We start from the raw sequence: 15,645 nt of genomic DNA, 5'->3' as shown, positions 1-15,645 counted from the left end.
AAATCTGTTTTCAGTTTTTGGACTTTTTCTCTAATCTTTGACTTTCGGTGAAATATTGGATCTTTGAACATTTATTGCAATGAAATCATGTGAGAAGTTTAGAGGGAAAAATCACTATATGATGGAGCTGTTAACAACTCAGACATCTGAAATGTGACCCCAACTACACACTGCTTTTTGTAAGACGTCAAAAAGCCAAAAAGGTTGGACACCACTGGTTTCATCTTTAACAATATGTTGTGTTTTAAAAGCTTGTCATATTATCCATTGTGTCAAATCTTCATCTGAAAAGTAACTAAAGCTGTTAAATAAATGTAGTGGAGTAGAAAGTACAATATTTCCCTCTGAAATGTAGTTCAGTGGAAGTATAAAGTAGCATCAAATGGAAATACTCAAGTAAAGTACAAGTACCTCAAAATTGTACATAGCTTGAATAAATGTACTTAGATACTTTCCACCGCTGCTTTTGACTGAAAAAATGTAATGTCGTACATCTGGAATAAAAACAATAAACACTTTGACAAAACTAGATTCAGTCAAAGATGAGAGGCAAGTAAAGAAGAAAAAAAGCAACAAAACAGACAAAAACATTAATTCAAGTGGTTTTTTTTATTGAGTCATCAGTCAGGATGCCTACACTATGAGCTTCTCCAGAGGCAAACAGTGACCGGCTTAAGTTTCTTTCTCTGATAAGAGACACAGAACACAGGATGACTCACCAGCCGGGCTGCTGCTGGTTCTCACAGCAGCAGGGACGGAAACCTCCCCCCCTCCAAACAGAAGGTCTGCTTCAAATGACACTGAATAGGACGACTGTCAAATACAACATAAGCAAGACAGCAGTTTTTTAATAGTTTAACAGAGTAGTGGAAGATGAACGAACATGAACATACACTCTCAAAACAGTATAGAAAAATAACATCTGTTATGTCGATTCCTCTGCTTTCCTATCTCAATAAAACTGGGGCTTCACTGAAGCGACTGTACTGTGCAAGGTAAACAAGGTCACTTGAAAACTCATATGGTGGCCGACTATTATTTAAGAACATAAAAAGGTCTCATAAAATTAGATAAAAATGCAAACTAAGACACAGAAAGGGGGTCTCACTATCCTCTGAAAAGGCAGCCATTGCACATCTGTGGAAACTATTATTATGTAGTAAACAATTCATGTTATCAGCTAAGTAAAGGCAGCTTAGATATTTTTGATCATGCTTAAATAAAAACCCAAACATACAGTGGATTGTTTAGTGGTAGGTGGACTTGAAAATGAAATAAAAAGCACCTGAAATGAAATGTAAGCGACCTGTAGCGCTTTTCAGTCGGGAAAAGAGAGCACTCAAACACACAGGAGGGACAATACTGCATATAAACCGATACACAGGAGGTATAACATGATGTCTGACTAACACTGACACTTTAAAGTCTTCAGTTTAAAGTTTTGTCCAATTTAGAGCTGCAATGATTATTCGATTCATAGATTCAGATTAACTGGCAACTTTTTTTGATAATCGATTAATAATTTAAGTCATTTTTTAGCAAAAAATCCAAATATTTGATGGTTTCAGGTTCTTGAATTTGAGAATTTGCTGCTTTTCCTTGTTACATAATATTAAATTTAATATCTTTGAGTTTTGGACTGTTGGTCGAACAAAATAAGACATTTAATGACATCACCTTGGGCTCTGAGAAATTGTGATGGCCATTTTTCATAGTTTTTTGATGCTTTATAGACCTAAACTATTAATCGATTAATCGAAATAAATCGGAAGATTAATCAACAACGAAAACAATCGTTAGTTGCAGCCCTAATCCAATTTTTCTTCCTCTTCCTACATTGGTTTCAGTTCAGCAAAAGAAAACAAAATATCTCAAAATATTTGAGCTTGAAAATGTTACCAAAAGAACCTCAACTCAAGATCCACTTACTCACTTTTTCCAAAGCTTTTGACCATATCAAACTGATCCGTACCTTGTTTTGAGTTGAGATTGTTTCGTCGACTATTTTCGGAGAAATTCTGGACGCTATCTGCAGCCTTACTGCTGCACCTGTCGAGGCACTTCCTTTGACCAGAAAAACAAATCAGAGTGGCTTTTTCACACTTTACAGCCAGTTCAGGGAACTAACAGACAAAACAGATACATTGAAAAACATGTTTAAAAACGATATGTCACAGTAAACAGAACTAAAACTGAAAGAAGAGTCCAAACCGACAAACCCCACTAACCCCAGTTATAATTCCCTGATGTGTCTGTGCAACAGTGAGTGACGGTGCAGGTATGTGCCTTGAGGAGGCGTCTTAGTGTCTACTGTAAAATGAAAGACAAGTGATGTGACCTTTGTACATGACTTTTTAACTTCTTCTCCTCACTCCAAGTGACCTCTGTGTAACATAATAGTCTTACAGTAAAGTGCACTTCATCTGTCTACTCCGTATGCTTGTGTAATAATGCTTCAAAATAAGCACAATAATATGATTCAGAGGTTGCGCTCTCCTTTGAAATGAAGATAGAAACACAGCAAAGAGCCTGTTGTTGAGTTTCGACAAGTTGCCTTTCAAAGCGGAGGAAAACTGAAAACTGTGCGCCACAGCGGAGTTCAAACATGCGTGGAGGGTTCTTTTCAAACTCCAACTCAGACAGACCCTGACTGAAAACACAACAATACATCTGGCATCCGTGTAACCGTTTTGCAAACGATGACACAATTTGTGTCTTTGCGCTTGCAATCTTCTATGTGCAAATTTCCAGCAGTCAAATCCTCCTCTCTCAAGTCCGCATTACCACTTCACCGAGAATATCTCGACTCTTCAGTGCAGGAAGATGTGTCGTCGTTTATGTGCCCTTCAGCTCTGAGCTGAATATCACACAGGTTCTCTTGGAGCTCTCATATGAGCCTCTAGTGTAGACTCAGTCCAGCTCTCCGTCAGTCTTCCTGTGTGTGTGTTGAAGTCTACAGTCTCTCCTCTCTTGGGGCTACCTGATTCGCCCGTCACTTTTGACTGGGCCCAGTTCAGACTTGGGGTCTGGGGACAGGGAACTCCAGGAGGTTTTGGAGCAAGCTCCCAAGGCTGGGCAGGATGAAGTCTGTGTGGTACACAAGTCGCCTATGACCCAGAAGGTCCCCACGCTGCTGTCTACCCATGATTCAAGGGCCTGGCCCACCAGCTGGGCGTTACGCTGGGCTGCCTGCATGGCAGGCTCCTGGGGAGGCAGCTTCAGCACAGAGCTCAGCTGCTGGAAGCTCTGCTCCAGGTACAAGTTACCTGGAGGACCCGCGTGGAGCCAGCTGTCCTCTTCTGGAGTGGACAAGAGAAATCACAAGAAGAAATTAGTTAAAAAAAAAAAACTTTCCAGAGGCATAACAAACTTTGAAAACTGTAACTCAAACTGTATTTTTTCTTAGTGTAAATAAATCCAATGAAAAGACCGAAACCAACGATAAACTGAAGTATTGTGTGTTTATTTAAACCCTGATTTATCTTATTCCTCTGTGCCACAGAGCTCTATGGTTGTTGAAAAACTGTGAGGAAACATGTTCCTTTATTATCCCACATATTTACTCCTGTGGGTCTTTTCATTGGATTTGTTAACAGTTGAATATATATAAAATTGCCAACCTTATTTTTCAAACTGAATGTAAAAAAAGAAAAAAAAAAAAAATTTCAACTCCATGTCTCACCTTGGCGTAAAGGCTCCTTATCTTTGAAGGTTAAGGGCATGACAAGAAAATGAACTTCTGCTATGCGCTCCCACTGCTTTAACACCCGTACAGTCCAGGTGCCAGGCCGCAGGGGGCGCTGCAGTGGTGGTTTATACTGAGTATACTCTGCATCCACATCCACTGTGATGTCATACGAAGCTGCCACCACCAGAGCCGGGTCGATCCACACAATAGTGGCTGTGAGGTTGGGCCCGCGAGCCCATTTCTGGACTGCTAGTGGTTCATCCAAAGGACCGACAACCCCACCAAAGTTACGAAAAATTCTTTCCTTAGGATCCCACTCTGTGCCGATCTGTCAGAGTAAAGGACAAAAAGAGTAAAGCAATGTTTAAATGATTCTTCTGTCTTTGACTTTAATATCAATGTAAAGAGAAGGTGAATGAATATGCCTTCTTTCCAATATTAACTTATTTTTAAAACTAATTAAACTTCAAAGTTCAGTTTTGGTCAGATCAAGCCCTGATTATGCCAAACTGATTTTAACATATCAGAAAGAAACATCTCCCGACACAGCACTTTTCTTGGTGTATCTTCATCTCACCTTCATCAACAGTTAGTGCAGGACAGAAACTTCAACGGTAATGAAGAACGAGCATCTGTGAGTCACACAACTCTATCTTCTGTACATGAAAACAATGACGAGAACCCTCACCTCCAGGTTCTTGAGCCTTTCAAACTCCTTAAGGTTTGTCTCGAGGACGAGGGTGGCCTGGGGTACTGCCCACATCTCTAGTGTCTCCTTGACCTTTGACCCCAAAGCCTGGACTTCCTGACGCACCAGGTATCCTTGAAAACGGTCGTCATAAAAGTACACGTGTACTGATAAAGGGAAGCCTACTGGTTCAAACCTACAGAGAGAAAAATACATAAATCACACATAAGAGATGAAAATAGGCAGAAATACACCTTTTAGATCAGTAGTAGTATCAAAAAAATATATATAAATCAGACCTGCAGGCCTCTATGGTGCTCTGAGTCTTCACCAGACTCTTCAGACCAAGGCGAAAGAAAGAAGTGTAAGCAGTGAGAGCCACATCGCTGAGTGAGCCGACACCGTCCAACTGCTCAAACAGGCTCTCCCAGTACGCCTTGATGGCGATGGTGCCCGGAGCGTACTGGCCATACAGGTGAGTGTCCAGGATGTCTATGGCCTCTTGGTTCACTGTTGACTCAAACTTGCGGGCAAAGAATGTCGGACGGGTCAATTGCTGTGGACAAGAAAGAGAACAAAAATAAACCTTTAAAACAGAGAACAAAACTAGTAGCGATTAAACATGAGATACAGGGGAACTACAAGGTTGGAAAAGGATGAGTTGTGGTTCAGCACTTCCCCCCCTCTGACTTCCTCACCTGAATCCGGATGAGGTCTTGTGGTTTGAAATCATTGGGCGAGCAGCCGCACCAGTCGACAATGTGCTTGTACTGACATTTACAGCCGAGCTTACGGTTCCAGTTGGTGACACGTAGGTTATTGTCCACCAGGCTGTCGCACATGTGACTGTTCCCGAGCACGGTGTGGAAGAAGGACTGAGAAGAAGGAGCAGAAAGAAAAATATTTCTGGTCAACTGTGCAATAAAACAGAGTGTGTGTTGTGTGAGAGTGTAAATACTGTAAATCCAAACACACTCGAAGACACAAATAAACAGTTTCAAGTTGCTGACTTAAAACTGTAAGAGGTCACGCCTCTATAGCACCAAACAACACCTCTTAGACATTAAACCACACAATCAAATAAACTCTAGTGAACCCTCCTTTCGTCTGGCACCTCTGCTGCACGCTGTGTCTGAAAGCTTAAAGTATTACATTATCTCCGCTGCTAGGCTCTTCTGACTTGGCAGGGGAGGATGAGCCTGAGACACACTTGTATATCAACCTGTCTGTCTCAACTGCGTTAGATAAACAGACCACCCAAGGCTTACTTACCTCAGCGGGGAGCAGCGCGTAGGAATAGAACTGCTTCAGCCCTGACACTAGGTCATCCTGGGAGTTGATGACGTACTCCACAAAGCGGCGGGTGAGGGCAAACCAGTCAGAGCCACCCGAGACCTCCAGGCCTTCTGGGATGCTGCGTTCACCAAGACGCCACATGTGGTTGTCGCACTCGTGGAAGAGACGGTCAAGGCCCTGCTTCTTAATAAACCTTGAACACAGAACGCAGTTGACATTGATGTGTGGAAGAGACAGTGTGGTGCTATTCTGCAGCATTTGCTGCTCTTTATTTCTGTCTGAAACACTTCCAAATTGCTGGAATATCTCTACAGGATCCATAGATTGAGTTTATGTCTGCATTGTTTACCACTACCACTGAATAACTGCAAAAATCTGAACTACTGCTTTAATTTATTGAAGAAAAAAACCCCAAACACTTCAAACGTTTGGATTAAATGTTAAGAGGTGTCAGATTTAATTCAGCAAAATGCCAACCACATGTTTTAGCTAGTTGTGTATCTTACAGCTAGCATCCTCACCGTGCATTCTCTCTGCCGTGGGACTTGAGGAAGTTCTTGTCTCTGTGCTGTGACAGGAATGCCACCAGTTCATCATTGGTCCTGCAGGAGGGATGAGAACCGAAAGGAAGAAGGGTTTGGTCAAGATTCAGAAGATTCTTTGGATATAAAACACTGGCTTGACTGTGGTGTTGGTGATAATATCCATGAGTGAAATTAGCTACTTTGGACAGGATTTGGAAGATACTGTGTGTATCCCAGCAATCCAAGCTTATTACCCTTTGGGAGGGTTTCAGGAGCTTTGATAGAGGCTCAAAGCAGTCCCCACAAATGCAGCCAAAACTGATCAGCAAGAAAGAAGACTACTTACTGCCAGCTCTGTGATTCAATGACCAAAACAATCTTTTTAATGTTGGTACCAGACTACTCGTTTCATCCGGCAAATGCTATGGTTGCTACTTTATAATTTTGCTGTAAAAGCCAGAGTCATTGTAGGTCAGCAAGGGAGTCAAATGTCCATGCAGCACTGGAGGATTAAGCCACCAATGAGAAAGAGGCATGGAGAAATAATTACCAACACAAAAAGGAAAGCTGTGCAAAACTGAAAAACTACAAAAACCAAAGAGCAAATAAGAGAAAATAACACTGAACACATTTAACTCTTGAATAGAGCTACAACCAAACTTTGACCACAATAAACGTTAAATGAAAACTAGTACAAAGATACATATGTAGATATTTTGTGTTTGAGAACTACAGAGGTTGACAAACCTGGTGGGGAAGTCTGTGGCGCTGAGATTGATGAAAAAATCCCACTTCCAGTCCAGCATGGAGAGCAGATCCTGCATGCTGCGTAGGTAAGCCTTCAGTAGACTGGCCCCACCCCAGATGGTGACCATCCGCCAGGGCGTGGCTCGTATGTTTGGGTACTGCTGGGCTATCTGCAGGACCTCCCGGTGCATGTAGCTGGACCGCTGGCAGATTTCAAAGCACAAAGTCAAACGGTTAAATGAGGGGAAAACGATATTTCTGCATCAGAAATGATAATCTAGTTTTAGCTCTGTAACTGTTTCTGCATTAGCCTGATCTGCAGCTGCCACTGTGCCAAGACAACTGGCACAAAGTTGTCTCATTCTGAAAGAATAGTTGATCTGTGCAAAACAACAGCCACATGGTGCTTTGAACTGTCAGTCACCATGATGAAATGATGAAGAAAACTGCTAAAATTAGACAATTTTGCTAATGAGTATATTCCCTTCTCATTCACTCAACATTAGGAGGGAATAAAGGATGAGATGGAGCGTCAAAGAGCCAAAAAGATACCAAGCTTCATGCACAGACATTAAAAAAGTAAACAGTTTGAAGGAGCATGTGTGACCACTGCCAGTGTCTTTAAGAAGCCAAAATGTAGGTTTAGAAAACCTTTTCTTTTTATTCCCCTTTGGAGCTGAATTAGATTAAGTACCAACTAATTAACAAGCAGCCTATTTCCAAAGAAACACCACTAATAAAAGGTTCTGAGGCGATAAATGGGCAGTTTACTAGAAGAAGACACTGGGAAATTAACTTCAGGGACATGAAGTCCAATTGTGTTTAGTGAAGCAGCGTGCTGATGATTATGTCCTGTATTAAATAAAAAACGGACATTTAGTCAATGTACGCTGAAAAATTGTGATCTTGGACAGAATTAAAGTCATAGATTTAGCCAGGACTTCTTCAGACGCTGCAAGAATCTGTGGATGTGTGTTTGTGTTCAGAAAGGCGACAACCGCAGAGAAGGAGAGTGACAGTCCTAAACTCGCAGTGCTCACTTGTAGACGACAAGACAAAAAAAGAGGTTTGCGGGGTGGAGTGTAGAGGAGCTGGTTGACTGAATTCAGTACAGTCTGACCTGTTTTTACAGCCTCATCTCTCAAAGAGGCTTTTGCCTCAGAGATGGCAAAGTGTCTAAGATGGTATCTGTGGTGTGACTGTCCCACTGACTTCCTATTCATCACTGCCTCCAGTGAGCCTCTCCTCGGTCCCTTGGCAGCAGAACAGAGCAACTCCCCAGGACTCGACAACCTTTCCGGCTACACAGGTGCACAGACAACAGGCACCTGTTTCTGTGCTGTACACACCTGAGGTCTCTGCCTCAGAATCGCCGGCCATGCATTTGTCTTTTACCTTCCAGCTGCACATGATAGCAGACTTTTCCTCCACTAAATCCAGCCCCTAAGAATAACCACACTTTACTCTATCCAGGCTAATCCAGTTAACCACACTGTGAGACCCGTGGGATAAATTTAACCTTCATAATGCAAGAAGACGTAACCGGTAAAAGCATTTGTGAGCTCAGTGTAGCCAGCAACAAGCAGGGTAGTCAATAGGCAATATAAGCATGAATCAACAATAGTGTAAGGGACTCTTTTTCTGGATGCTAGTGGTAGTAGTATTTCCAAAGAATTAAATGTCTCTTCACATGTGCATATTACAGAAAACGTATGTTTAGTATGGGGCTTACCTTGTCCACATGGATGTAATAGTAGTGGTCACGGTGGTATATGGCTTTCATGAGGCGCCTGAGCTGCCGTACAGCTCGGCCGTGAACCATCAGGACGAAAGCCACCCTAACTGGGTTCTCCACCTTGGACAGGCTGTTGTCCAGCTCGCCAACAGCCTGGACTGGATTTGACACACCTGACCAAAGAGGGAAGAGACATAAAGATTCAGGGGGTCTGCGGAGTTTGGGAGGATGTTGAGAAAAACACTGTTCAACGGACATAAATTGATTTCAGTAGGTCACATAATAGGTTCATGTTTGTTTAAGTTATACAGAACTGAAAAGAGGGTTAATGTTTTGTCCTTGTTTCTTTTTTATTTTCCCTTCAACAAAGCTTCTCCTACGCAAACGCAGCCAATTGTGATTGCACAACCAAACCACAGGCTTGGGTTGAGTGTTTTACCCCAGTGCAACTCCTACACTACACTACCAGTTGTGTATTGTAACTATGCTTAGATATACCTCACAATTTCACCATGTCTATAAAATCTGTGTGATTTGATTAGCTGCCTATGACATCTACATTGTATGTGGTGTACAAGAGAAAGGGTGTGCAATATATAATGTGGAGATATTTACTTGTGTTCATCCTAGTGGGTCAAATGTGTTTTAGTAAAATACAAGAATAAAATCATTATAATTAAAAACTTTTCTTTTCAAGTATTTATTATCTCTTGCTGCAACAGATTTTGGCTTAAAATATATCTTTCTGTTAATTTAGTCAATATTTACTAATCAAAAGTCCTACTAATAATGTAAAAAAAATGGAGGGCCATGTATTGATGTGCAATGAGACACAGGTTTAACATTTCCGAGGTATCTTTAAATAAGCCGTGGAAGTTCTCACCAAGCTGGGGACAGAACTGTGGAAGTGCGTCTGGCATGAGCTGCCCAGCCTGGTGCTGGCACACAATGTTGGCGATCTCCTGTCGGCACTGCTGTGAGCCAGCACGATGGAGGGCAGACAGCGCGTCCTTGCCTATGATATCACATTTAGGCACAAAGTCGCTACTGGGGGCTTGGTGAGCCCCGTCCACGCTGCCTGGCTCCCCTGGTATGGCAGCAGCAGGTAACCTGGCTGCTCCGTCTGTGCCACCTCGGGACTCACTGAAGTTTCGACTACTGGACGGGTCATGAGGGACTACGCCATCCAATCCCGTCATCCCCCGCTCCTGGGGAGCCTTCAGTCTGATGCTGGGCTTTCCTCCTCTGCGGCTGGTCGCTCTCCTCAGTGCGCTGGCTGCTGTGCCCCCTGTCCTCTCCAACCTGGAGCTCCATCTGCCCTGGTTCCTCCGCGACAAAGAATTTTGTTTCTCCCAAAGTGCAGCGTCTCTCTTTGGATCCTGGCTGTTGTGGTCAGGCAGCTTAGACCGTCTTGTTTTCCTCTGAGGAGAGAGAGATGTAGAAAGAAGGACAAAGAGAAACAGAGAAAGAGAGAGAGAGAGAAGGGTATTTAAAACAAAAAGAAAAATTTAAAAGCAGATTTGTTGACATTTGTTTTCATCTTGGATAAATACTGCTGAAATGAAGCGTTTCACAACCATGAATACTGCTGAAATGAAGCGTTTCACAATCATAAATACTGCTGAAATGAAGCGTTTCACAATCATAAATACTGCTGAAATGAAATGTTTCACAATTATAAATACTAGTGAGAGTAAGCATTGATTAACAATCATGAATGACATATGCTAAAACAAAGACAGTCACTAAGACAACAGCAGAAAAAGCCCCAGAGGGAAGGATGTGTTTACTTGGTTCTGTTGTTTTATTTTCATTTCTCGGATCTGGGTTATTTTTAGCTGAGCCTCTGCTCTTTTTGTGGAGCTAATCTGCAAAAAGCACAGTTCTGAATAGCCACAAATACTCAAAGACACATAACGAATCCAGTGAATCACTGTAGAAACCTCAGCCCGCCCATCAGGAAAAAATCACAGGAAAAATGCATGCACATGTACAAGTAGGTTACACGTTGACATACGGAGAACTTGAGTATGAGCCTAAGACATTAAGGAGGTTACATAGAGAATCAGGCAGTTACTATTTATATGTCTGCCTGTGTGTGTGTGTGTGTGTGTGTGTTTGCAGAAAAATGCACTTTGGAGACCTCAAAGACCTCAGAGGGCTAAATCCAGTCTGGCAAATTCTGCAGCAGGTGAAAAAACGTTCTTCACCTATTGCAAACATCAGATCAGACTGACATAGGCTTTATCCCAGCCATATATTAAAATTTTATTTCACTTAATACGAATAATATATATCTTCAACAACACAGTACATCATCATAACTCTATGATTTGTGTGCGACAGCTGCATCTCAAAATCATCCTGAGACTATGTAGACTCCCTAAAATAACAAAACATGATTCTCTTATATCTGCTTTGAAGTAATAAAATCGTTCAGGTATCCCATTGTTGAAATCTTTGCTTATAAGGTCCCTAAAAGAGACATTAATTCCAGAGAGTTGCGCTGTGGCTCAGTGAAAATAAGCAATACAGACAGTATAAGGAAAATATCGACTTCAAGGGATAGGTTGAGCTATGTGTTCCCCAAAAGAAAATGGATATAAATAGAGATAAAAGATAAAAAGTTACTTTTTTCAACAGTTTAAAATAGATACCAGCTTAAACATTGTGCTGTCATCTAAAATTTATGTAAAAAAATGTTTAGTGTTTGTACTTTCTGAGGTACTGTAATGAACTGAATCAAACTGAAACATGCACTTTAATGCACTGTACTGCTAACTGTTGGTTCTTTTTTTTCCTCTCTTGGGATTTATATGTTTTTATCTTTTCTTAAGGGATTTTTTTTAGATATATATCTTTATCCTTTCTGTTGTTGTTGCACTGCTGTGGGCTGGGAGGAACGGTATTTTGTTTTTTTTTTAATGTATGCAAGAACACAAGAAAACGACAAACTAAATCTTGAATCTTGATGTGAAGACAGAGTGTTAGACACACCACAACCATCACTAATCTGGGTTTCTTCCAACAGTTTCATGTCTCTTGCTTTAAAAAGTATATAATTTCATACCAAGCGTATGGAGAGAATCAATCTTATTGGAGCACAAATCACACCTCCGAAAATGGAAGGCAGGCTTTGAAAAACCAGGACTTAAGCCATTTTAAAATCTTCTAGCCAAACAGAATCATCGTTTTGGCACACTAGCTTACTGGATCACACAAAAGGCCCTTCAAAATATGCACTTGAGGGAGAGCAAGAACAGTGAGTGGGCTGAGAGCTTTCTGCCTCTGTCAGGCGATACAGCAGAACGCGGGCTCTCTCGCTTCACACCGCTGGCACGCCGACAGCCCAGGGACGACGGGAACAGGCGAGGGACTGGGGTAGGACGAGGAGCCAGATAACACACTGCCAGTAAACCAGCTGCCAACCAATACAGCGCAGTCAGCTACTGATTGCCAACTGCACTCTAAAAGCCATTACAGTAAGAGGCATTGTGGAGCCCAGTAACATACTAGTCATTGAAGTGGAAGCCTCTTTACATGCACTTAAGTTACCTGGTTTTGTCACATTTCTGTAGAAACCTGGTGTCCTAAATGTCACCTGAACAACAAACCTGGGTTCCTTAATCTGGGTAAGAGAAACCTGGTTCACATGGCTGGATTTCTGCTGGTGAAACACAATTTCCCATTCAGTTTCTTGCCATGTGTATCCTGAAATAAACTTTAAGAATATTTCATTTTCTCCAACAGTGGCGATACATTTTTTTTTCTTCTGTGGAGGCTCATAGCTGCAAAATTAAAACGAATACTAGTGTGAAGATCTTGCGAGCCTTTAGTCGGCTGCCGTTGATAAAGACACTGCTTACTTTCGGACTGCCAGGGTAAATGTTCTCACATACTAGACAAGCATGCAGCAGGGGCTAACGTTTCAATTTTCCTTATCACTCGTTTTCACAGCTTTTAATTAACACCATCATTTCAAAAATGTATTGATTCAAAGGCAAGCCAAGCAGCCTCTTTACTTTCCAATTAAAGTTGAGTGAAACCATATCAGCGTTGCCATCTGCTGAAGCAGGAAGCAGCAGCGAGCACTCAGCTCTGTAGGAGAGCCCGGCAAAGTGGAGGGTGATACGAGGATGACAGAGTCTTCTTCTTCTAACCTCTCAAACCGTTCCCTCTTCTGTGGATGGGCTTTAAAAAATTACATGTGGCTATGTTCGCACATGCACAGCAAGCCACTGATTAGAGCAGATGCACGTTACAGCAGAGACCACAGACTGTAGAGGAATCCAGCCACTCTCCCTTGTTTCGCCTCCCCTGACTGAACATGTACTGTTCAGAGGTGAAGTGATGATTAATATGAATTCTTAAGCCTGAAATTTGATTCTGCATCTGCGAGTATGACCCCTGAGCGCTGACATTTACATAGATGTCTGCCAACGTAGCTGCATGTAAGGCTGACATGTGCACTAGGCAGCAGTGTCAGTTTCCCAAGCCAGAGTTTGAGGGCAATGAAGACAAAATGCAAAGAATAAGAGCTTTTTTTCCAACTGTAGATTATTTATTAAAAACTAAATTGAAAATTGTATTATTAAAAACAATGTGCACTCAATTTTTCAGTTTGGCTCTCTTCCCATGTAGGGTCCAAACTCAGCACTACTGGAAATCATTGCGCTCTCAGCCTTTCTGCCTTTGTCTGAGGCACTGCACAGCAAATACTTTGTGTGGTTGTGGTGAGATATTTATAAGCTATGTGCACTCCTGCCCTTTTGCAGTCCTAGGTGAACGACAGTTAACCACAAACCCCTCCTCTGTGTACCCATGTGCAGACATTTTTATGTATCTTTGTTGAAGCATGTTTCAACCTGAATGGATGAAGCAGCAAGACAGCCTGGAGGCTTATAAAGCACATAGATGATACACGTCAAAATGAACATCACTGTACCGTGTCACATGTCACAGTTCCTGTTTTTTTTCAAAATGTCACATCTATGTACCCTATGTCCAACGGAAATGGATTACTTCATATAGGTTGCTATCATTCATGTTAACTGAAAGGCAAAGGCACATACTGAGAATTTGGTTAGTATTTTTTGTTTAGCTTACAAGTTTAACTGAAGTTGTACCCAGAGCACAGACTGAGGAATCATCTTCCCTATTTTCCTCTCTCTGAGAAAAGGGTCAAACTTATTTTCTTCCACTGAAACCACTGAATTACATCTGCTGGCTGTCTCGCCCTCCAGGCACAGATCTGCATCCTATATCCATGTTGGGAGGAATATTATGCTACACCCCGCATTTGTCACATCGTGATAGAAACACAGCGCTGTTTTCACTTCAGGTTTCAGCTTGCATTCCTGTGGCTCTATCAGTATTGGTGCGCCTCAAAAAAAAAAAAAAAAAAAAAAAAAAGATTCCTGTACGTGCACTCAGTCCTCCACAGACAGGTCACATCTGTTAACAACTCACTATACCTCATTTAGAGGGAGAACTGGAACAAGCACTGCCTCAAGGTAGTGAGCTCCAGGTGTGCGAGGGAGACACAGAGATAAGATTCCCACAGAGGAGTCAGCTAATGTTAAATGAATGGATTCACTGGGATGTGGTGGAGGCAACTCTTTGCTTTACCTTCATCCCTGGGATATGTTCGTTCCCTGGGTGTTTAGGTGTGATTCAAAGCTTACTGAAGGTCATAGAGACACTATGAAAGGCCGCTGGTGGGTAAAAATAAGCAAACTAGTAGAAATTAAGATTCCCAAATTCTTTCATGTAATACTAAACAGGTTGGTCATCTTCACCATCCTTTTTACAAAACGATACGTGGCCAGTACTCACTACAGATATGGAACACCAAAAGCACACGTTATCAAGAGCTCGTTATCTTCAGAAAACTTTAAAAGAAAACTGTCATCAAATTTAATTCATGATGTCTAATTATTTCTTGACACACACACATACACATTTCCCCATACTGTCTTTCATGTATTTATTTGTTTTCACTGGATTATTGTCTATATTGATTAATTTTTCTGCTCATTTTATGTGTTTCTTGTTGTCAGTTATTTTTTGTTGTATTTTCCTAAATTATGTTAGCTTAGTTTTTTTCTCCTTTTTTGTTATTGTTTGTTAATCTCCTTGAATTGAGGAGATGTCCGTTGTATAAGCATACTTGACATCTCTTGACAAATCTATTATTTTCCATTATCTGGATAATACGCAGTCTTATGCGTGTACAAATAAAATAAGATAAACACTGATGCTGGATATCCTGGGACAGTTCACACAGATGAACTGTTTGCCATCAATCACTTAGATCCTAAGAGAGTCCTTTCACATACTTCACACAAAGTTGCATCTTCATCTAAGCTGTGGTTTTGTCTGCTCGTCATCACATAATTAATGAGGAACAGACAAATGAAATGTACTGACAACCAGTCACCAGTGTTCACCAAGGTTTCACCGCTGATTAAACAAGTTAAACCATTTATTTTATCTTATCAGTACGGGTAATTACACAGTTGTGAACGTGTATGACTGTGTACTTTGTGTCTGATGGCGTAGTTACTGACAGACAGACAGACAAGACAGCACAGGGCTGGTTACAATGAAATGTTTGGCAAGCGGAGCAACTGCCAACTTAGCTACGAGCTAGCCGCAGCTAGCGCTCCTGAATCACAACACACTGTGAGCTAAGCTAAGCGCTAACGGCTAGCTCTACAATTAAACCCAAACCGAGTCGCTGTCATGTCACTAACACTCGGCGGGGTCGTTACTCACCTCTGCCTCGCCCTCTTCCAGACTTCTCAGACTCCATACCACAAGCCCTTGTACCAGGAGGATGGTTAATGCGGCGGCAATCGCGAGTTTATATCGTCGGAGGAGCTTCTGTACTCGCGCACTGGCCACCATTTTTTCGACGCCAGTTGTCGGGGGGAGCGCGTGCCCGATCCTAGAGTGCTCGCTCACG

General features: G+C 41.9%; 1 protein-coding gene across 1 annotated transcript; it reads right to left on the bottom strand.

Annotated features, from left to right (window-relative positions):
- Positions 1-590: 590 nt before the first annotated feature.
- Positions 591-15,634, bottom strand: xylt2 (xylosyltransferase II). Its single transcript, XM_044331152.1, has 11 exons — positions 15,456-15,634; positions 9,562-10,099; positions 8,676-8,851; positions 6,944-7,146; positions 6,194-6,274; positions 5,649-5,865; positions 5,075-5,251; positions 4,676-4,932; positions 4,377-4,572; positions 3,683-4,016; positions 591-3,299 (listed from the first exon to the last, which is right to left on the bottom strand). Exons 1-11 carry the CDS (start codon positions 15,585-15,587, stop codon positions 2,977-2,979), a joined length of 2,634 nt encoding a protein of 877 aa, XP_044187087.1. The 5' UTR covers positions 15,588-15,634; the 3' UTR covers positions 591-2,976.
- Between the last annotated feature and the right edge of the window lie 11 nt (positions 15,635-15,645).

The sequence above is a fragment of the Thunnus albacares genome, chromosome 17 (assembly GCF_914725855.1).
Source record: "Thunnus albacares chromosome 17, fThuAlb1.1, whole genome shotgun sequence".
Classification (NCBI taxonomy): domain Eukaryota; kingdom Metazoa; phylum Chordata; class Actinopteri; order Scombriformes; family Scombridae; genus Thunnus; species Thunnus albacares.
This window is presented reverse-complemented; position numbering and strand designations above follow the sequence as displayed.